This window comes from Stegostoma tigrinum, chromosome 7, assembly GCF_030684315.1.
Source record: "Stegostoma tigrinum isolate sSteTig4 chromosome 7, sSteTig4.hap1, whole genome shotgun sequence".
NCBI lineage: Eukaryota > Metazoa > Chordata > Chondrichthyes > Orectolobiformes > Stegostomatidae > Stegostoma > Stegostoma tigrinum.
In genome coordinates, this window is record NC_081360.1 from 16,768,388 (window position 1) to 16,792,167 (window position 23,780).

At 42.0% G+C, this 23,780-nt stretch overlaps 1 protein-coding gene across 7 annotated transcripts in view; it reads left to right on the forward strand.

Moving 5' to 3' along the window:
* Positions 1 to 23,780, forward strand: part of agap1 (ArfGAP with GTPase domain, ankyrin repeat and PH domain 1) — a 667,156-nt gene that overhangs the window by 587,684 nt on the left and 55,692 nt on the right. For 3 of the 7 annotated variants that reach the window (XM_048534221.2, XM_048534213.2, XM_059647055.1), the window contains 4 exons: positions 3,151 to 3,234; positions 6,136 to 6,290; positions 7,535 to 7,625; positions 9,480 to 9,702. In XM_048534221.2, coding sequence (XP_048390178.1) covers positions 3,151 to 3,234; positions 6,136 to 6,290; positions 7,535 to 7,625; positions 9,480 to 9,702 — 553 coding nt within the window. Of the gene's footprint in view, positions 1 to 3,150; positions 3,235 to 6,135; positions 6,291 to 7,534; positions 7,626 to 9,479; positions 9,703 to 18,450; positions 18,511 to 23,780 lie in introns of those variants that run through there. The other 4 variants (XM_048534222.2, XM_048534223.2, XM_059647054.1 and 1 more) reach the window with 2 other exon arrangements.

Below are 23,780 nucleotides of genomic sequence, written 5' to 3' on the forward strand. Positions count from 1 at the left end.
TATGTTATATCAAACTTAGTTGAAGAGATTGGGTTTAAGCTATAATTTAAAGGAGAGATGCTGAGGTTTAGAGTGGAATTTTACTTCACTGCTGCCGTTATTCTTAGACAACACCATTCACCTTAGAATGAGACAACACCAAAGAATCCTCTTTAATATCTTAACACCTTTGCTGAAGTGTAGTGCCAAAACTGAACACAGTGCTCCAGCAAAGACTATCCATGCTTGTTTGTCAAGACCATTGTAGAAAATTTTTTAAAAAGGTATAAGTACAGAAGGAAGTCTGTTGTACCAGTAGACACACTTTGAAAGTGTTGTATAGAAGTTGATTGTAACATCTTTGCTATTGTTCCTGTACGATTATACTGAAGCCAAGGATCCTATATGCTTTATTCGTAGTCTTCTGAACTTCTGCAATCTTCAGACATTTGCATGTATATATCACCAGGTCTTTGTGTTCCTGCGCCTTTTTTAAAATTATACTCCCCTATTATTCAAAATAGTGATATGTAATCATTTACATTCACCTCAGAGGGACAGTGGGTCCTCAGTTTAACGTCTCTTTGAAACAAAGCACCTCTGACAATGCAGGACTCACTGCCTCAGTACCACACTGGAAAACGTCAACCTGGCGTACAAGCAGTGCTGCTATTGACTAAGCCATTGGTTGAGAAGAATTTGGTTTCCTGTTTAACATTATTTCAGGCAGTAGCTTAGTAAATTTCTCTCAGATTTTCAAACTTCTGCTTCTGAATGCTTGCATCTGTTGTACCTATAGAACCTTTCAAAGATGTGTAAGAGTAAGTATGAAAATAGAAATCTGCATAAAGGTAATATTAAAAACAAGTGACTGAACCGAATCCCCAAGTGGTAAAGGAAAAACGCATGTCAAATGCAAAGATTAAAATTTAAGGCAACTTTCCAAGTTTAAAAATGTGCAGTCTGTCACAGGATTGACATTACATTATGACAGTCTGTCAGTCTGAGAACTTTTTGTACTTTTTTTCCCATTGTTTCTTTTTAAATAAAAACATGTTTGCATTGATGACAAAAGGCCACCTCGTTTCTCATGGCTTACTGGAACTGTCACCAGTTGCCCATCATGACACAGGTTTGGATATAGTGTGAGCTTTGCATCTTGGAGCATAGACGCGTCTGCTCACCAAATGTAGCCTCCTGAGAATTTCCTGGCGATTCGTCACCTCTGGTGGTTGACTAGCCAGATGGACACTGAACGCAAGTCATTGAGTTCCTTGAAAGGATCCTGACACTCGTTTAAAAAAACAGTGTGGCTTTTTCTCGCAAGCAAGTTTGAATTAAACCATCTCCACATGAAACTAATTTGGGTTTAAAACATCGTTATAGCTGTATTGCGGGTCTATGGATCTTATCCAGCAATGGGAGATAATTAAAGCTTTAGAATTGTGGCAAGTAGCAGTTGATTTAGTACTTTGTAATACAAAATAGCCTGTGTTTTTAAACTCTGAGTCTCCATATCTTTTCCATCTGTCATTTTCTAAGAAATAATGTGAAATTTAACTAAGTTTGAATAAAAACCTATGGTGCAGTTTTTTTTTATTTTGTAACTCTATCTTCTTAGTACGTGGCATAGCGAGATCCTATGCCTAGCTAAGAAGACAGAATGAGCTATCATAAAGCTGACCCACATAGAGACACTGATGAGTGGCTAACCATAATACCCTGGGTCTCTAATATTTTCCGTTCCTGCAAGTTACTGTTTATCTCCGTGTGTGAATCTGAAGGGAGTGAAAGCACATTCTAATTGTGTGTACCCAGTGATTTTGAGCTCTGAGCACAGACTCAAGGCAATTTAAAAGGCCTTTTCTTTTCCTCAGTCAGGCACTTTGTTTCAGTTTTCTATTCCTTTTAATTTTTATATTGAACTTAGTTATGTGCACGTCACTGTTTCTTATTTGGTTCCCCAGCCTTTGTGTTAACTGTTTGCCTGTCTTCATTTCTGGAGTTTGATCCTCCTTAACCTTTGTCCCCTTTGTGCTAATGACTACACTGATCTAGAAAGCAGTCCAGAGCATAGCATGGATTCACTTCCTACCTTAATCCAATGTACCTTTGGATAACTAATCGTTCATTATTGTTCCCTTTTACGCCCACCTTGTGATATGCTGCCAGTGTATTTTTGTAAGGATGACAAACTTCAGTTATGTAGGGGAGAAGCTGGGATTTTTCTGTTCGTTCAAATGAAGGTTAAGAGGAAATTTATTAGCAGTGATTAAAGTGATGGGGAGTTGTGATGGAGCCAATGTAGAGAAACTGTTTTAGCTGGCAAGAGTGTCCGTGAAGCACAAGACGTAAGATAACTGGCAGAGAACTAGAGGGAAGATGTGGCGGGGGGATGTTTTACAGAAGTTTTTATAATCTGGAATGCACTTCCTGAAATGGCAGTGGAAGCTGATTCAATTATAACTTCCAAAAAGTATTTGGATGAATGCTTGAATGGCTGTATGACTGTGAGGGGGGAAAAAAACCAGGTCTTCCCTCTGAATACATGGACCACATTCTCTTTTGGCGTTGGCCACTAAATGTCAAAGGTTTCAGAAGAAATAGGAAAAATAATGTGGGAGGAAAATTATATTCTGAAATATCTTATTGAATTTGTGCAGTAACTGCTTAAACTGCATCAAATAGAAATTTCCCCCTTTGCATAATTTTCAACCGTTAGACATTGTTTCTTTATAATAAATAGAATATTTTGATAGCATAAGTTCTTTTCAGAAAAGTACTGTTATTTTTGATATAGCTATTTCAAGCATCTAGACAATGGTACCGATGAATATGTGTGTGATTGTTCAGACCTGCAGGAAGTGCATTGAGAGATGGATAAGTATCAGCAAGCTGTAATTTGCTGCCTTGGCCCGTACAGGCTCTGTCTCCTCTCCAGACTTGCCTTCACTCCACCCAAGATCCTGGTTTGGAGAGGTGGAAACACGACAATTGATAGTGCTCGCTCCTGTTAGCTACCGGAGACTTAACAAGTGCCCACCACTACCATCCCCCACTACTCCCCCTGCTAGTTGTCTACTTTCTCGCTGTGACTTTGACATCTCTCTCTCTTTTTCTCTCTCTCTCTCATTCTCCCTATTGCCTTTTCCCTCTGCTGTCTGGACGCAGCCAAACGTAAAGCATGGAAACTAAACCGTGTAGGTAGCTTGCGAAACATATACAGCAGCAGCAGCACCAGCACCAACACAGAAGGTAATTAATCCAAGAAGAACACCAACTTAAACCTGATCACCGAGTAGAAATTGGTATTCGTTTGCCTGGAGCATACTTGCCTACTTGTGTGGGCTTTTATTTTGTTTGTGTTTTGGTTTTGTTTTATTAAACTGCTTCATTTATGTCATACATGTTCCTGTTTTCTTTACTTAAATTCTGACCTTTCCACTAGCTGTGGAATAGTGATGTTTAAATTACTTCAAGAAACCCATTTCCCATTCTCACCACTGCCCCCCTTCCTCCCTATCCCCTTTTTGTACATGTTGGCATTCGATGTAATATTTTTCAAGTTATTGCAGTTTAAGGTGCAAGTAGCAGGTGTAATGATCTGTGGCAAAATACAATCGTGTGCTGTGACATTTAAGTACAGTATTTAATTTGTTTTGCGAAACATTGCCTGTAATGCTCTTTGTAGCTGGTCTCCAATCCAGATCTGGTGCATGCTAGGTCATTTGCATGTTCAGGTGCTTTATAGTCTATACTGTTATTCTGCACTGCTGAAGGTCAACCAAGTCAAAGTTCACAAATTGACTTGAAATGCTTTCAGCAAAGGCAGCAATCACATGTTTGTTTAATAGAAGATTGAGTTTTTTCATTTGTACACGAAAATTATAAATTAGTTTCTTTCTTTATACAAAATGTCAAGAGGCCAATTTATTCAACTGCCCGAAATCCATTTTAATACGTGTAGTCCTGAAATTGTATATGATATACAGAATGCAAAGCTGGTCACATTCCAGTAAACCAACCAGTTGGGTAATGTTGTCACTTTGAATGGAAAGCGAATGGGTCAAGATAATCGTGGTGCTGTTGCCACATTACTTGCAGACAGCTTCTGTGTGGTGGTTTTAATTTAATAATTTCCTGATTGTTCATGTTTTTCCTGACTGTTTTCTTAATGTGTGAAATTCCAGCACAACGAATGGAGCCTGAGGCCCTCAGTGTAGCTTTTTGTTAAAATATAAGCCACAAGCATAAGTTGTATGCTTGTATTTGAAATTGTAATTTTCATTGCATTTAAATAATTGATTCTGATTTGTTTTGGAAATATTTTGTTATATAATACAGCTTCTCTTTTATCACCAATTGGCATATGAATAAATGGTTGAATTTGTACTGTAAAGTGTGGAATCAGCAGCAAGTGAATGAGGCCCCATTGTTACTTGATGCCCCCAGCAGGAATTCAAATGTCAGTATTTACTCAGTCTTTTGCTTAAAAAATGCATTATTGCATCACTATTGGTTAGAGAATTTCAGCATTAGTGATTGCCATTGCATTTTAGAAGAGAAACACTCAGCTCTGACATTTTACTGCTCACATGAACTCTTACATCGACACTGGACCTGTTGCCTCCTCCTGCTCTATCTAGAGAGACACTGTGTATGGAATCCTACAGCACAAAAGTACTCTATTTAGTCCAAACACAACCACTTTGAGTTCTCTGCCCAAAGGCAGGCTTGACCCACAGCATCATAACCTCCCCCGTGGGCTGGGCAAAGGAGTAGGTGTTGAATCTACCCCAGTCAAAACAGGGATTGAACTCTGTGCTGTTGGCACCAATCTGATCCACTGTTGTCCTCTCCTTCCCATCCTGCATCTCCCCAACACTAACCTCTAGATGTTTGAGTTGCTGTGGTAGCCATAATTTGAACATGCTTGTTATAGCTTGGAACAGTGGTAGTAGAGGATCCAATTCCTTTCCATTCAATGACTGACCACACCTCTCCCACCTTTACGACTGGCCAATGGCAGATGGAAGGATTTCCATGTTGAAATTTGACCTTGTTTGGCCTTATTAGTAAAGCACATTCCTTGGCCATCAAGTTCTGGAGCACGGCTTAAACCCAGACTTTTAGCTCAAAAGATAGGGCCACAATGACTCTTACCATTGGGTTTGCCACTGAGCAGGGAACTAACAAAGCTATATTTATACTTTGAGTTTCAGATTGTCCCATCAGCAGAAATGACTTAGAATTTTGAAGACCTTTATCATGTTTCCCCTCCGCTTTCTCTTTTTAGAGAAACGAGCTACAGCATGTTCGCCATTTCTTGATAGGTGTTCCTTTTCAGATTTGACACCGTTCTTTAAGCAACCTTTTTGCTTTTTCCAATCCTTCAATGGGTCTTCAAGTGTAATATGATGAAAATCCTGAAGTACTCCTGCAAAGCCTGAAATAGTTCTCAAGGAAGTTCATAGCTCCTCAGTCGTTTTTGGCAAAGTAAAAAACTCCTCTCCATATTATGTTCTTTGATTGCCCAGATGCTGTTTGTGACTTTCCATTTAAATTATATGTGGGAGTGAGTAATCTTCTGATGCCCTTTAATGTTAGCTATCAGGTTGCAAGGGACTCCTTTGAAACTAGTCAACTTTTCAAAGCTGCTTCTGAATGATACCAGTATTTCCTAATTATGCCTCTGTTGTCTCTGTAATAGATGATGAATAAAAAGGGGTCAATTTTCTTTTAGTAATCACTTCCAAATGTTAACACTCCTCTTTAACTGTTTAGCTTCTGATCCCAATATAATCTAATAGACATGTTAGACGCATTAGCCAGTGAAAGTTCAGTGGTTAAGTTTCACTTGAAGAGCCCAGTCTTATTCCAAAGTTTTCTTAACCCTTCATGTGCTTGACTCTGAACACTCTCTCATTTACAACTTGTTGATCTTTTTGGCCATATGCTGTTGCATTTACTCTCTGACCTTTACCTGCTCCAAACTGACTCTCAGAGTATGCAGATTGAAGCAATTTGCTAAAAAAAACGGAGGCTTTGGGTTCAAGCAGATGTTAACAAGCTCCCACATCCCAGCTGACCACCACAGTCTCCTATGACTATGTTTCTCCGTTTATTAAGACTATTGCTTTTTGTTTTCCTTCACAGAGCAAGAAGAGAATTTTGAATTTATAATCGTCTCTCTCACGGGCCAGACCTGGCACTTTGAAGCTGCTTCTTATGAGGAAAGAGATGCATGGGTACAGGCAATTGAAAGTCAGATTCTGGCCAGTTTGCAATCCTGTGAGAGCAGCAAGAATAAGGTAATTTCCCCAAGCTCCTCTGTTCTACTTGGCTTATTGACAATGCTCCGGTGTGACATGCACTGTGACTGCTTCTTCTCTTAAGATTTTTTCCAGTTCATAGCTGCAGTGCTGAAAGCCAGAGCGCTCATTACTTTTCAGTAAAGTTCCATGCTATTAAAAGGACAGTTTGCACATGGCACTTCCAATTTAAATATCTGTATATTATTTCAACCAAATCTAAATTTAGTGTTGGCACCTCCAGTACATGGTTCAGACCATATTTCTTTCTAAAGAAGCCTCAGTTAAAACCTCATTGAAAACCTGTTATAGGTTGAAGAGTAAAATGAAAGTTGATATAAAATTTAGCACCAAGACTGCACAGAATAACAAACATTCCACTCCCTTTCATTAGTTTGCTGTTGGAGCTTTAATTTTGTTCTGTATATAACAACCCAATTAGAGTAGCCTCTAGGGAGAGCCAAACAATGATATTCAATTGGTTTACAAGACCCATTAAAGACAGTGGGCGCCATTAAACAGCCCTGTGTTTCCACAGTGCTAATCTATCTAGTGCAGTTTGTTAGTATTTATTGTAAAATGCAAGTTTCTTGAGTACGTTTTCTGGTAAATGTGCAAGGAATGGACCCTAGCTTTCTGCACTTTGTACCTGGATGTTTAAAAAGGCAGAATGTAGTGACCCCTTATGTTGTTATGAAGGTTTTGTTGTTACTTGCAGAAACATAAATGATTGAAGGCTATTGAGCCCTTAGATCCTCTTCCACCATTCAGTTGGACCACAGTTTCATCTAACACCTTGGTTCTGGAGCAATTAATGACAAAAATCTTTCAATCTCAATTCTAAATTTTCAGTTGAACTTGACTCAGTGGCATTCTTAGCAGACAATCCCAAAGTTTCATTACCTTTTATGTAAGAATGGTTTACTCCCAACACCCCTGAATGCCCTGACTCAAATTTTAAGGTTATGGTAAAATACTTTGACCATCAGCATTACTGTCTGTACTTCTCTAGGTTTTCTATCTTTTGCAGTTTAACCTGTTGGCATATTTAAACGTAAATTCTACTATGAATGATCTCCCAACCCTGCAAGTATCAGCACAGGCCAGTGTTTATTTGTGAAACATGGTTTTCCTGAGATTAACTAACCAGTGTGATCATTATAAAAACATTCAGCTTAAATAATTTGCTGTGCCTGCGTTTATTGGCATTGACTGTGTCTGTCTATCATTTTGCCTTTTCTTAGTCACGACTGGCAAGCCAGAATGAAGCCATCGCTATTCAGTCAATCAGAAACATTCGTGGCAACTCTCATTGTGTGGACTGCGAAGCATTAAGTAAGTGATGAAAAGACATTTTCTGTCAAATGTTGTTTCCTTCTTCATCCGTGTTTCATTCCTGACCAGAGAGGATTTCTAGGCGATCTCAAAATCGTACAGCAGAAGAGAAGGCCATCAGCCTATTACCTTTTTGTGCCAGCACTTTACAGTTGTCCCAGTTACCTACTCTTTAACTCAGCAATTGTCTCCTTTTCTTCATTATTTCAGATCAAGTTCCCTTTTAAAATTTATGATTAAATCTCCTTTTAGTTAGTACGTTCCAAGTAGTCTCACCCTGGCTTTTTCTCTTCCATGTTCTCTGGTTGCTTCCCTCCGCCGGCTAGTGTAAACAATTTCCCCCTATTCATCTCATAATTTTTGAGTATCTCTATTAAATTTTCTCTTATCTGATCAAAGGAGAACAGTCCCCTCTGTAACCACTCCACATAACTGAAGTCTCTGGTTCTCTTCTTGTAAATATCTGCACCTGCTCCGAGGCTTTCCCGATATTTTGTGCCCAGAATTGGATGCAGTACTCCAGCAGTGGCTTAACCATATCATAAATTATATGCACAAAAGTAGTTAATGGTGCTATGTACCTCATGACGGAACAGTACACTTGAGTGGCTAACACAGTCATGCCTGGCAGCATTCTTTGAAGGTGACTGCAGACCATGCTATCAGGTTTCCAGCACTATGAGGCCAAAGACCCTGTGATAACTGTGTCTAGTAAGCACGGTTAATTGAATAAAAGATATATTTTGATCATAACAACAAGGGATTCCCTTATGGGGCTCCTATAGTACAGCTGTCAGTGTTAAATGTGATATCGTGCTAATCTACTGTGTCTATGTGTGGGATTAATACTGTAAGTTTTAAATGGGGGCACACTGTATTTACCATATAACTGTTAGATCTGTCCAAGGTGTCACTGAGCCATAAAAAACAAAAATGTCTCCGATTAGATCCTTGACCTCAACAGGTTAAAATCTGAGAAAGTCGCAATTATTAGAAAGGGTTAAATTACACAGCCAGGTGGCTGACGCTCCTTGGGTTAATGATTCCATTTACTGATTATTTAACATAGAAATATGGGATGATATTGCATATAAAGAAGTAATTGGCCCATTTACACCTTGCCAGCTCATTCTAAAAGCACTCCCAATGTTCTTTCCCCATATCCCTGCCACCTTGCCTCTTTTAGGAATTTCGAGTTCCCTTTTGATTGCTGCTTTTGAATCTGTATCCACCCCCTAAGAGGCATTGCATTCTGAATCCTAACCACTTGTATAAAAGTTTCATATTGCCTCTTGCTCTTTTGCTGTCATCTGAATTGGTCTCCTCCAACAATACCCTGAGGCATTTGAGAAGGTTTCTCATTATTTGCATTATCCAAATGCTCATTGTTTACAACACTTAGCCTACTACAAGGAGAACAACTTCATTTTCTTCAATCTGTCCACATAACTGTATTCTCTCATCCCTATTACATTGTCTCAGCAACTTCTCCTAAAGTCACCAGGACCCAGTGCTCAAATAAAAATATTATAACAGAGGATAAGTTTGTCCACAGAGAAAAGGATTCCCATTGTCCAACTTGAAGACACACATAAAGGGACATTTAGTAAGTAGGATTAATAGCATTTGTGGAGAGTGAAAAAGACTTAGCTTTACAGTTTGTGATCTCTTGATCAGATGAAATATTAACTCTTGTTTCTGTCTCCTCAGCTGACAGCTGTCGCCAGACATGCTAAGCATTTCCAATATTTTCTGCTTTTATTTTAGATTTCAGTGATCCACAGTATTTTGCTTTCGTGTTGACGTTTAATACGCACCGTTTAGTTGGCTTTTTACTGCTTTGGTTTCTGCCAGATCCAGACTGGGCCAGTTTGAACCTAGGAGCCCTCATGTGCATTGAATGCTCAGGTATCCACCGCAACCTTGGCACCCATCTGTCACGGGTCCGCTCCCTCGATCTTGACGATTGGCCCCTGGAGCTCATCCGAGTAATGTCATCCATTGGGAATGAAGTAGCTAACGGCATCTGGGAAGGAAGTGCTCAGGGACGCACCAAACCCTCACCAGATTCCACAAGGTACATGCATTCATCTCTGTTCATTAGTCTTGAATTGATTCTGAGCCATACTTTTGTTATATGCAGACAGCGCTATTCCAATACTGCCCTCGCTGGCCTGTTCTGTCTAAAATTGGGCTTATCGGAAGCACTGCTGCTCATACCTTTCCTCATACCATATTCCTTCACCCACTACCCTGTACTCACAGGCCTACATTGGCTCCAGAATTTTAAAATTCTGATCTTAATGATTCATTTTCCCTACAGCCTTGCTCTTTGCTAACCCTCTACATTGAAATGTGAGCCAAAGATTAAAAACTGCTCTGCTGTTGAGATATTTTGTGTATAGTTGCTTGACTACTACAAAGTACTACTTTGTAAATAGTTGGAAAATATTGTACAGCTCGATCATGATATTCCAGCTAACAACTAAGTTTATTTACAAGATTTATAATTACACCAAAGCAGAAACATACACAGGTTGGCTTTAAGCAATATAATGCTTTGACATATCACTGTCATCAACTGTCCCACAGATAAAAACTTGATTCCCTTTCAGTATCTATTAACCGTCAATCAGAAGTCCCTTCATGCCTGACAGAGAAGTGATGAAACATACAACATACAACATGGAAATGAATGATTGAATGAGGGGAACTCCTGAACAGGGAGAATTTGCCTCACTTGTATAACTGTGAGCAGCTCTTTGTCATCTCAGATCAGAACAGTCCTTTCATACTCAACATGTAAATATGTTCAAAGTCAGCTTTAAGTTTCAGGCAGATAGATTATGAACAGCAGATCACTATAATTTGTATGGGTTTATTTTTAACACTTTGCTAATGTGTCACATTGCTGGACCTCGAGGACAGCTTTTTTGTGCCTGTTAGCTTTCTGCACATAAAAGCAATATTTCAAAGCCAGAGGATAATTTCTGATGTAATTAACATGTAATAAGTTCCCTCCATGAAATAAGTTAAACCAAAGAGCTCCCACAGAAACGTACATTTCCCTAGAGGATAGGGTTTGCTTTAATTCAATCCTTCACACAAGATAGACGAGTACCTTTTAGGAGACAACCGACAATTTTACTTTATATTTGCAATATTTAGGTGGGGGATGGTTAACTCGGTTGACTACATAGTTAGTGTGTGATTCAGAATAATACCGATAGAGACTGCTCAAATCCTGTTTCCAACCAAGGTGGAATTGGGGTCTGCCTCCTTCCCCTTACTATAAGAATGGAAGGCAGTAGTAAACCGTCTCTGACACTATCTGCTGAAGAACACAGGGTGAAGCATCGAGAATAAGGCAACGGCCAGACCTCTGGCAAAGCACACGTGAAATGGAATAATATCTTGGCCCTTAAAATTTTAAGCCAAACAGTTATGAAACTTGAAGTAAAACTGAAGTTACATTGTGTTATTTTTTGCGATTCTTTACTACTGCATTTCCAAAAATTTCCATCCTGCATTTCCATCCCTTTCTGTTCTTCTAGCATGTTAATCACTTACTCATCATTTTGTATAATTATGTAAACTTAGCTCCTTCTGGAGTAAAGGAGCAGGAGGAGGCTAATCAGCCTTGGTTCCATTCATCTTCATCTCTTTACTAAACAAAAATTTAGAAATCTCAGTCCTGAATTTTTAATTGACCTCAACTTCATTATTGTTTGCGGAGGGAGAGAATTACAGCAGATTTCCACCACCTTTCATGTAAGGGAGAGCTTCCTGTCATTACCCACTGAACAGTGCCCCTCTGATTTTAAGGTTGCATCCCTTTGATCAGGACACCATCCAGCAGAGAAAATACTTTTTTTTTGAGATGTTTAAGGATTTGATAAGATAGACAATTAGATGGCCAGTCAACCTTAGATACTCAAAAGTCTCTTTCAATGTGGTCCATTCTGAGAAGCTTCACCAAGCAATAGCTCCAAAGGTGTGAACTCCTATGATTGAGGTCATAGTCATAGAGTTGTACAGCACGGAAACAGACTCTGCAATCTAACATATCTGTGCTGACCAGATATCCTAAATTAATCTAGTTGCATTTGCCAACATTTGGCCCATATCCCTTAAACACTTCCTAGTCATGTACCCATCAAGATGCCTTTTAAATGTTGTAATTGTAACAGCCAGCACCACCTCTTGCAGCTCATTCCGTACATACACCACCCTCTGCATGAAGAAGTTTCACTTTAGGCCTGTTTTAAATCTCTCCCCTCTCACCTTAAAACTATGCCCTCTAGTTTTGGATTCCCCTACCTTGGGGAAAAGATCTTGGCTGTTCACCCTATCCATGCCCCTTATAATTTTACAAACCTCTATTAGGTCACCGCTCAGCCTCCAACACTCCAGGGAAAATAGCCCCAGCCTATTCAGCCTCTCCCTATACCTCATACCCTTTAACCATGGCAACATCCTTGCAAATCTTTTCTGAACCCTTCAAGTGATCATTTTTGTTCTTGAAAATTTTAAAGGGCAGTTGGTGTTTTTAGGTCTCATTTTCAGTCATATAATCAGGAAAATATATACCAGTAGGTGCCAGATACTTGGCTACACAAAGTAGAGAGACTGGGCAATGGACTATCTTTGGCCTACTCAGCCTGCATGGTCTGAGCTGTATTTTTTTCCCAGTAGCAGGAGATTTTGGGGATTTTTGATCCTTTTAAAATTTCTTGTCTTTGTAATTTATAGAGCAGCTTCAGTAGATATTTGCAGATAATGTAAGCAACAGCAACCGAAGCAGAGATCAAATTCTTAATAGCTGTGGGTTTTTTTTTAATGGTGACTTAGTCTTGTATTTTGAATGCTCCTTAAGGACATGGAATTGGAACCTAAGTCAAAATATATTATACATTACACTGTCATGAAAGAAAACGGCAGAGAATGAAATATATGAGCACGTGTAAATATTGTTTCATATTATAAGTGAAATATTGTTATTGGATCTCAAAGCTTTCAGCCTAATTTGTCAGATGAGATTCAAGGGTGCCTGTCTACTTTTCCTGCAGTGTTTGCAAACACGGGTGTGAACCTTGTGCAGAAACTCATACTGCCCAAACTACTTAACCTGGGGCATCTTATTCAGCCTTCCCTCCACTTGGAAATCCAAAGATAAGCACTTCTTCCAATATTTTATCACACTAGTGAGTTGTATGGCTAACATCAATATTTTGCTCACAGGGTGATTAGCAAGTCTTAATGCAGTCCTTAGCCTTTCTTTTAGAAAATGTATGGCATTCAAGAAGGCCATTTGGCCCTTCATGTCTAAGCTTGATTTAATGAAGGTCTGTCCATTCTCCTCTCACTTTCCAAGTCTTGATGCATAGCCCCCAAGGTTACTGCTGTTAAGTGTATGCCTTATTGATTAGGGTTGTTTACTTTATCAACCTTTTCAGGCTGTGACCTCCATGCGCACCCCCCCCCCACCACCCTTTAGATGAAAAAGTTTCGCAGCTTCCCTGTAATAGTCCTAGCTGTTACTTTAAAAGCCTGTTCCCTGGTTATGATGCCAAATATTAGGGAAATGGAACCTTGCTTCCCTTAATTATGTAGAAGCTACGTTTTATGATATGGGGACTACACAACATTGGTCAGTGCTAATGAGATAGGCCAACGATTTGTTTCCATTAATGCTTTATTAGTGCTCCATTAGATTAAAAGATTGACACTGTCACCTGTCCCATCAGTGCATACGGGTTCAAGACCCACCCAAAAGGCTTGAGCTCATGTTCTTACTGTAGTTGTGGGCAGATGTTAAGCAAACACCTGTAAAAATACAACCTGGTACTATTTTGAAGAACAGAGACATTGTGGCCAATATTTGTTCTTTAATCGGCACATCAGTCATCATCATTTCTGTGGGTGGGCTTTTCCCATGTGTGAATTAACTTCGAAATTTCTGAAAATACCATGGTGACCGCACTTCAAAGGTACCCTGTTGCCTGTAAAGTGTCATAGGATGTTTTGAGATTGTGACACGTACTATATAGATTCCACATTCCACCCCGCACCCCTCCAGTGTCTTCGTGTTCTTGCCCTGTCCATAAATGTTTGATTCCTGGAGGTGTGCAGTTCAATGAGTCTCAGATATTTGCAAGTGCCTCATGCAGTGACCTATATGACTGAAAGGGAGTGGAAATGGGAGGGCAAAGAGAGGCATTACACTGATTCAGAGTATATTCTCACCCAATGTGATCAAGAGTTAAGCTGCCTGTTTTATCTCTCATCTACTCCTCACTGTGCCAGCTCTGTCAGTTCACCTTCTGCTTCAGTTTCTTGGGAACAGATTAGCGCTGTCAGATGTTGGGCAGTATGCTGATTTACTGAACAAGCTGAGTCCAAAACGAGGGGACATAATCATCAAACTAGAGCCAGATCTTTCAGGGTGGTAGCAGGAAGCACTTCTTACACAAACAGCCATGATAATCTGCGGTTCATTTATTTTATCGTTCACAGAATGTGGGCATCTACAGCAAGGTCAGAATTTATTGCCCATCCCTGGTTACACTTGAAAATGATGTGGTGAACCATTTTCTTGAAATGTTGCAATTTCTATGTTGCTGTGCTGTTGTTAGGAGTTTCAGAATTTTGACCCAGTAGTTTTGTAGAAAAGTTGGGATGGAGCCTGATTTGAAGGAGAATTTGCAGGTGGCGATGTGCCTGGGCATTTGCCGCCTCAGGTGGTGAAGTTTGTGATTTTGGAAAGGTGCTGTGGTAAAGGAGCCAGGATTTGCAATATAACTTCAGTCCCTCAGCTGTGCAGGATCCAGATTATGATGCATACCTACGACCTCCCCTTCTGGTAATCTGTTAATGTCACCTGTGAATGGCTTTAATAGTTTCCTGCAATTATCAGCAGCCTCCGAACCATGGCCGAAACTTCCTCAGAGATGGTAACAAATTGAAGCTGGCATCTGCTGAAAGACTATCGACTTACTTTTTTTTAACACAGAAGCTGTTACTCCTCCATGGCACCTTTTTAAATACTTGTGAGCAAAAATCTTTCAGTACAAATTGTCTGAAATTTTCATTATTTTTTTCTTTTGATCTGTTACTGTTCAATACAGGCACTCTCTGTGCTGAGGGTGAGAATTGAATAAGATCAATGTGGCCAGAATTAACTTGAACTTGGTCCAGAATGTATTTATTTAATACAGTGGTAATTTTCCTTGACAGCTCAGCTTCTGTGTTTGGTGTGTTGAATTTGTATTACATGTTTAATATAGCAATTATTTAGGGCAAGAAGCACCAATAACGCACTAATTAAGTGTTAGATAAAGGCACACTAACACAAGTGTTGTGAATTATAAAATCAGTGTTAACTGTGGGTTAGTACTGTCACTGTTCCAGTTCACCAGAGGTCAGTCCTGTGAACTGTGAAAAGGCCTACAACTCCAGGGGTGGGCACCCTGAATCTTCAAGGCAGTGATTTTTAACCATTTCTGCATGTAGGAACACCTTCCTTCCCCAGTCAGCACTAAATGATTTGCACTGACAAAATATCTCAAAGGCATTGTCAGCTATCCACTGATGTTTCAGTAGCATGTAGCCTTGTGTTGGACTAAGCCTGTATTCCTTCCACTGGAAGATTAAGGGATAATGTATTCGAGATAGAACATAGAGCAGTACAGCATGGGAGCAGGCCATTCGGCCCACCATGTCTGTGCTGAGCATGATACCATTCTAAACTAATCCCATCTGCCCGTATGTGGTACGTATCCCTCTATTCTCTGCCTGTTCGTATGTCTGCCTGAATGTCTCTTAAACTTTGTTATTATATCTACTTCTACCTCCTTCCCTGGCAGCGTGTTCCAGGTACCTACCACCCTCTGTGTAAAAACAAAACATTCCTCGCACATACGCCTTTAAATTTTCCCCCACTCACCTAAAACCTATGCCCCCTAGTATTTAATATTTCCATCTAGAGAATGAAACTCTGTCTATCCACTGACTATGCATGCATCTCATAATTTTATTTAATTCTATTCGGTCGTCCCTCAGCTTCCAACACTTCAGCAAAAACAATCTACGTTTATCCAACCTCTCCTCATTGCTAATACACTCTAACAAAAGCGATCTAAGTTTGTCCAACCTTTCCTTATAGCTAAAGCACTCCATCTTAGAAGACAGAGGATGGAGTAGGAGGATTAATTTTCAAACTGGAGGTCTGTGACCAGCGGTGTACCACAGGGATTGGTGCTGGATCCACTGTTATTCGTAATGATATAATATGATTTGGATGAGAAATTAGGAGGTATGGTAAGTAAGTTTGCAGATGACACCAAGATCAATGGTAGAGTGGACATTGAAGAAGGTTACCTGGGAATGTAGTGAGATCTTGATCAATTGTCCAGTAGGCTGAGCAAGGGTAGATGGAGTTTAATTTAGATGCAAGATTTTGCATTTTGATGGGTCAAACCAGGGCAGGTCTTAGACAGACAATGGTTGAGCCATGGGAATTGTTCCACAGCAAAGAGATCTTGGGCTCCTAAAAAGTGGAGGCTCAGCTGGCCAGGGTTGTGAAGAATGTTTTCGGCACAGTAGCTTTCATCAGTCAGAGTATTAAGTATAGGAGTTGGGACATCTTGTTGCAGCAGTTCAAAATGTTGGTGAAGCCACATTAGGGGTACTGCATGCAGTTCAGTGGCCCAACTATAGAAAGGATATTGTTAAACGATAAAGAGTGCAGAACAGGTTTACTAGGATGCTACTGGCCTGCAAGGTTTGAGTTATGACAAGACATTGGATAGGCTGGAACATTTTTCCCTGTAGCATAGGAGACTCCGGAGTGATCTTACAGAGGTCTATAAAATCATGAGAGGCATAGATAAGATAAATAGCAGACAGCTTTTCCCCATGGTAGGGGAGTTCAAAGCTAGAGTACATAGGTTTAAGGTGAGAGGTGATGGATACAAAAGAGTCTAGAGGGGCAGTTTTTTCACGGTGGGTAGTGAGCACCTGGAATGGTCTGCCCAGAGGTAGTGGCGGAAGCGAGTAAATTTTGTCATTTAAGAAACATTTAGACAGGTACACGGATGGGATAGATATGGAGGGATGTGGACCAAGCTGAGGCAAATGGGACTAATTTAATTGTGGAAACTGGGCAGAATGAACAAGTTGAGCAGAAGGGCCTGTTTCCATGCTGTAGACCTCTCTGACTCTATCTGGAAACTTACTAAGCAGACCACTGACGTTTTTATCCAGATTGTTTATCTATATATCTATATAGATATTTATAAACAACAGAGGTCCCAGCAGCGATCCTTGCGGAATACCACTGGTTGCAAACATCCAGTCAGAAAAACGCCCTCCACAATTACCCACTGTCTTCTAGGGCAAAGCCAATTTTGTATCTAACTTGCCAACTCTCAATGGATTCCATGTTCAGATTGAAGAAAGGCTCTCATAGGGTAGAGAGAGAAAAAACTAATCCTCTGATGGGTTGGGGAGTGTGGTCTAGAACAAGGATCAGTTAGTCTAACTGCTGTAGTGGAGAACGTATTAGAAAGAATTCTGAGGAACAGAATTTATCTACACTTCAACTGACTCACATTGTCAGCATGAGTTTGGTAAGCGATGGTTGTGTTTGACAAATTTGACCAAAATCTTTGAGGTAGTGGCAGGGGCTGTTTCTTAGAGTAATGCGTTTCATGTGGTCTGCATGGACTTTAGAAAGTAGGGTCCCCCAAGACATACTGGTCTAGAAAGTAAGATCACTTTGGATCCAAAACAGGATGAGAGGTAGGAGGGAGAGGGTGATGGTAGTAGGTTGTTTCTGGACTGGAAGTCTGGTTCCAGTGAGGTTCTGTTGGGCTAGTGCTGGGCCCTTTGCAGTTTATGGTGATTCTTAATGATTTAGACTTAAACATAGGAAGTATGATCAAGAAATTTGCAGATGAAATTTTGAAAGAAATAGGTAGAGTGGTATAAAGTGGGAAACCATTTCAACTCCCCCTCCCATTCCTTAGATATGTCCATCCTGGGCCTCCTGCAGTGCCATAACGATGCAAAGTGAAGGTTGCAGGAACAGCAACTCATATTCTGCTTGGGAACCCTGCAGCACAATGGTATCAATGTGGATTTCACCAGGTCAAAATTTCCTCTCCCCCTACTGCATCCCAAAACCAGCCCAGCTCGACCCCGCCTCCCTAACCTGTTCTTCCTCTCAACTATCCCCTCCTCCCACCTCAAGCCGCACCTCCATTTCCTACCTACTAATCCCATCCCGCCTCCTCGACCTCGACTTGACTGTCCTCCCCAGACTGACCTATCCCGTCCCTATTCCCCCCCCCCCCCCCCCCCCCTCCATACTCTCCTCTCCACCTATCCTCTCCTCTATCGATCTTTGGTCCGCCTCCCCCTCTCTCCCTATCTATTTCAGAATCCTCTTCCCCTCCCCCTTTTCTGATGAAGGGTCTAGGCCCGAAACGTCAGCTTTTGTGCTCCTAAGATGCTGCTTGGCCTGCTGTGTTCATCCAGCTCCACACTTTGTTATCTCGGATTCTCCAGCATCTGCAGTTCCCATTATCACTGGTGATATTTAGGTTAAGTGTGTTAACGGCGACAGTGTGTCCCAGGGTCAGTGCGTTAAAGAAGATGAGGATTCCTGGGGGTCAGTTTGTTAAAGTAGACGATAACTTTCTGGACATTGTCTTTAAGGTAATGGTGAGGATCTGGGTCGTGGAGACTCAGGGCACAACCAAATGGCAGTGGGCGTGTATGTCCTGTCTACATTCAGCTTTCTTCTGTGTCCCCTATGATTTAGACCAGGTACTCAATGGAACCAGAAATAACAAGGTGTAGAGCTGGATGAACATAGCTGGCCAAGCAGCATCAGAGGAACAGGAAGGCTGACATTTCAGGCCTAGACCCTTCTTCAGAAATTTTGTATTGGTCGCCATGGAAAGCTTAACATGGGGCTCACTGATGAAGAAGGTATTTATAGATGGATGTGTCTTCCAATACACAATGCTCGTACTGCTTGCCAGCAGTGAGAGCTGAAAAGCAAGAAATGACAAGTGGAGTAACCACTACCGCCTACAACACCTGCGTTAATTCTGTTTTGAGAGACAGAAACATTTGGAATTTGTACGGTAAAGGAGACAGTAACGCTATAGGCCAGCGTGTTAATTGGACGATATATCTAGAGGCTGATGGCTTTGTCTAAACAGTAATTATGGGACAGGAATTTGTGATAAAGGTGACAGTAGAAGTTATTGGGTTGCTGTGTTCCACAGACAATAACTGTCGAGTTCAGTGTGTTCAATGAAACCGTTGTTCTTAAGTCAATGTAAATCTTAAGGAATACAAAATCTTTAGGGGTTAGTATGTAGAAATGTTAGAATTCTGTGTACTGAAGGGAGCAGTGACTCCAGGCAGTAAGAATGCTTCTTAAGGGAGACAACACTTCTTACAATGGTGAAGAAGTTTGTATCTTTTTGCTTTGACATATACTGTATTGTGAAAGTTACTTCTATTATATTTGAAATTATTGATGAATTTTCACCATGCCATGCACCAGAATGCATTACCAGCTTCAAGAAGTGAGGAGTAAGAAATTAAAAGGTTTTTTCACTTACTGCTGTTATTATCTGAGCATTCTTGATACTTGGAGAAATTAAACATTTTAAAAGATATGGAGAACTGCATCTTTAGGTAAAAAACAAAAGAACTGCAGATGCTGTAAATCAGGAACCAAAACAAAGTTGCTGGAAAAGCTCAGCAGGTCTGGCAGCATCAGTGGACGAGAAAACAGAGTTAACATTTTGGGTCGGGTCACCCTTCCCTCAGAACCGATGGTGGCCGGGAAAATGTCAGTTTATATTCAGAAAATAGGGAGGTGGGTGGGGTAGGAAGTAAACGATGGGATAGAGCCCAAAGAGAGTGAAAGACAGTTGGACAGACAAAGGAGTTGCTTACAATCAGGCTGGGAGGGTGAATGGTTGTTAATGGGGACTATTGGTGACTAACAACATCGGGTGTGTTGTGGGGGGCTGGGGACATGGGAGAGCTTAGGCCCTAAAATTCTTGAACTCTATATTGAGTCCGGAGGGCTGTAGGATCCCCAAGTAGAAAATGAGGTGTTGTTCCTCCAGTTTATGTTGGACTCTACTAGAACACTGTAGCAAGCCGGAGACAGAGATGTTGGCCAGGGAGCAAGGTGGTGCATTGAAGTGGCAGGCAACAGGTAGTTCAGGGTCTTTTTTGTGAGCTGAATGTAGATATTCTGCAAAATGGTCGCCAAGTCTACGCTTCAATTCCCCAGTGTAGAGGAGACCATATAGTGAGCAGCAAATGCAGTAGACTAGATTCTGGGAAGTGCAGGTGAAGTGTTGCTTCACTTGGCAGGTATGTTTGAGCTCTTGGATACTGGGGAGGGAGGAGGTACATGGGCAAGTGTTGCACCTTAGCCGGTTACAGGGGAAGGTGCCTTAGGGCTATGAGGAGGTGTTGGGGGTGAAGAAAGTGTGGGCCAGGGTGTTCTGAAGGGAAAGGTCCCTGCAGAAGGCGGACAAGGGTGGGAAGGGGAGGGCAATATGTGTCTGGTGGTGGCATCTTGCTGGAGGCGGTGGAAATGGCACCTGATGATCTTCTGGATGTGGATGCTGGTGGGATGGTAGGTGAGGATAAGGGAAACCCTATCGCTGTTACGGGAGGGAAGAGAAGGGGTGAGGGCAGAAGTGTGGGAGTTGGGTCGGAACCGATTGAGGGTCCTGACGACAACAGAGCTGGGGAATCCTTGGTTAAGGAGGAATATGGACATTTCAGAGGCTTCCTTGTCGAAGTTGGCCTCAGCTGAACATATGTGATGGAGACGGAGGAACTGAGAGAATGGGCTGGAGTCTTTACAGGATGTGGCGTGTGAGGATGTATAGTCCAGGTAGCTGTGGGAGTCGGTGGGTTTGTAATGGGCATTCGTGGCCAGTCTATCCCCAGAAATGGAAACAGAAATGTCGAACAGTCAGAAAATAGACCAGGTGAACGTGAGGGCAGGGTGGAAATTGGAGGCGAAATTGATGAAAGTTTTCCAATTTTATGTTAGACAGGGAAGTAGCACTGACGATGTCATCAATGTATCGGAGAAAGAGTTGTGAGTGGGGGCAGGAATAGGACTGGAACAAGGAATGTTCCGTGTACCCCACAAAGAAACAGGCATAACTAGGGCCCATGCAGGTACCATGGCAACCCCACTTACCTGAAGAAGACAAGAGGAATTGAAAGAGAAGTTGTTGAGGGTGAGGACAAGCTCAGCCAAGTGGACGAGTGTGGTGGTGGGTGGGAATGGATCAGGTCTTTGCTCCAAAAAGAAGCAGAGAGCCCTAAGACTTTTCTGGGAGGGAATGGATGTGTAAAGGGTTTGCACATCCATGGTAAAGAGGAGATGACTGGAGCCAGTAAACTGGAAGCTTTGAAACCGGCATAAGGCGTCAGATGAATCTTGGATGTATGTGGGTAGGGTTTGGATCAGAGGAAAAGACTGAGTCAAGGTAGGAAGAGATAAGTTTTGTGAGGCATGAGCAGGCTGAATTGGTGGGTCTACCTGGGCAGTCCTGTTTGTGGATTTTTGGCAGGAGGTAGAAACGAGCTGTGCAGAGTTAGGGGACTGTTAGCTTCGAAGCGGATAGGGGGAGATCACTGGATGAAATGAGATCCGTAACTGTAGTGGATAAAATAGCCTGATGTGCCATGGTGGAGCCATGGTCCAGGGGAAGGTAGGAGGAGGTATCTAAGAGTTGGCACTCAGCCTCTGCAAGCTAGAGGTCAGTATGCCAGACAACAAAAGCACCACCCTTATCGGCAAGCTTAATGACAAAGTTAGGGTTAGATCTGAGAGCACGGAGTGCAGTCGGTTCGGAGGGAGATAGGTTGGATTTGTTGAGAGGGGCAGTGAAATTGAGGCGACTGATACCACGTTGACAGTTCTCAATGAAAAGACCGAGTGCAGGTAAAAGGCCAGAGGGAGGGGTCCAGGAGGAGGGAGTGTGTTGGAGTTGGGCAAAGGGGTCTGTCGGACGGGGAGAGGACTCTTGTCCAGAGAAATGAGCACGGAGGTGAGGCCGGTGGAAGAACAGTTCGGCGCCATGTCATGCCCAAAGTTCATTACGGTGGGGATGCAGAGGGATAACCTGAGGCCTTTGCTGAGCACAGAGCATTCAGCATTGGAGAGCAGACGGTTAGGAGGAATGGTGAATACCCAACAGGAAGTGTGGGGTTTGGGGGAGGGAATCGAGTCAGAGGGAAGGGGAGGAGAGGTAAGTTCCAGAGGGCCATGGGATTTTTGAGTTGGTGCATCTTGTGGGCTTTGCCTGAAAAGAAATGAAAAAGTGTCTTGTTAGCACAACGAATGAGCTGGACGATGAAGTGGAACTGTGGAGTGGTGTAACCCTGAGCCACTGTGTTGCGATGCTGTTGGAGACAAAGGTTGAGAGTGTATAATGTGAAGCCACATGGCACTGAGCATGGATCTCAGGATGCAGCAAGAGCAGCTGTCCATGGAACGTTGAACGTCATGGACAGATCTGTGATCCTGGGAGGATTCAAAACATGAGATGGAATTTCAGTTGGAATCCACATGGGGTGAGTCTTAGCCAGAGGCAGTCACTGAGTAACGTGATATGGCTGTGGAAACGAGTTTTAGCAAATACCTGATCAAACACCAGGAGTGACAGTGAAATTAATGTCAGTGGGCAAGAAGAGAGATTGGAACGGAAATCCCATCGGAGAGCAGAACTTCTTCAAGGTGGGCATGCCTGGAAGAGATGTGGCAATGAGTTAAATACTAAATAAAAACCAAAAGAACTGCAGATGCTGTAAATCAGGAACAAAAACAAAGTTGCTGGAAAAGCTCAGCAGGTCTGGCAGCATCTGTGGACAAGAAAACAGCTAATGTTTCGGGTCCGGTGACTCTTCCTCAGAACTGATGGTGGCTGGGAAAACGTCAATTTATGTGCAGAAAATAGGGAGGTGGGTGGGGTAGGAAGTAAACGATGGGATAGAGCCCAAAGAGAGTGAAAGACAGTTGGACAGACAAAGGAGTTGCTAACGATCAGGCTGGGAGGGTGAATGGTTGTTAATGGGGACTGTTAGTGACTAACAACATGGGGCGGCATGGTGGCTCAGTGGTTAGCACTGTAGCCTTAGAGCACCAGGGACCCAGGTTCGATTCCAGCGTCGGGCAACTGTCTGTGTGGAGTCTGCACATTCTCCCCGTGTCTGCGTGGGTTTCCTCTGGGTGCTCTGTTTTCTCCTACAGTCTAAAGATGTGCAGGTCAGGTGGATTGGCCATGCTAAATTGCCCGTAGTGTTCAGGGATCTGTGGGTTATAGGGGGAATGGGTCTGGGTGGGATGCTTCAAGGGAAAGTGTGGACTTGTTGGGCCGAAGGGCCTGTTTCTACACTGTAGGGAATCTAGTCTAATCTAACAGCACTGTAGGGAATCTAGTCTAAACTAACAGTGGGTGTGTAGTGGCAGGCTATGTGGTAACAAGGCCTGGTGTGTGGTGTGGGGCAATGGGACATGGGAGAGTTTAGGCCCTAAAATTATTGAACTCAATATTGAGTCTGGAGGACTGTAGATCCCCAAGCGGAAAATGAGGTGTTGTTCTTCCAGCTTGTGCTGGGCTCCACTGGAACACTGTAGCAAACCGGAGTCGGAGATGTTGGCCAGGGAGCAAGGTGGTGCATTGAAGTGGCGGGCAACCGGTAGTTCAGGGTCTTTTTTGCATCTTTAGATGTCCTGACAATAACCTATTGATGAACAAGTGACTCATGAGACTTTGGTTCTGTTGCTGGGGTTATCCTGAGGTTGTGTACCCAAAGCAAGAGTTGAGTTTCAATATCATGTTTTATACTCAGAAGCTTGTTATATATAATAAAAGCCAAAAGAACTGCAGATGCTTAAGGTCATCAGACCCGAAACGTTAACTCTTTTTTTTCCTTCACAGATGTTGCCAGATCTGCTGAGCTTTTACAGCAACTTTGTTTTTGTTTCTTGTTGTATGTACGTGTACACACCTCACACATGTAGTGCCAGGTGGGAACAAAACTAGCTTTCAGTAAATCCTTAGAAAATCTCGCAAAGTTACAGCAATTACC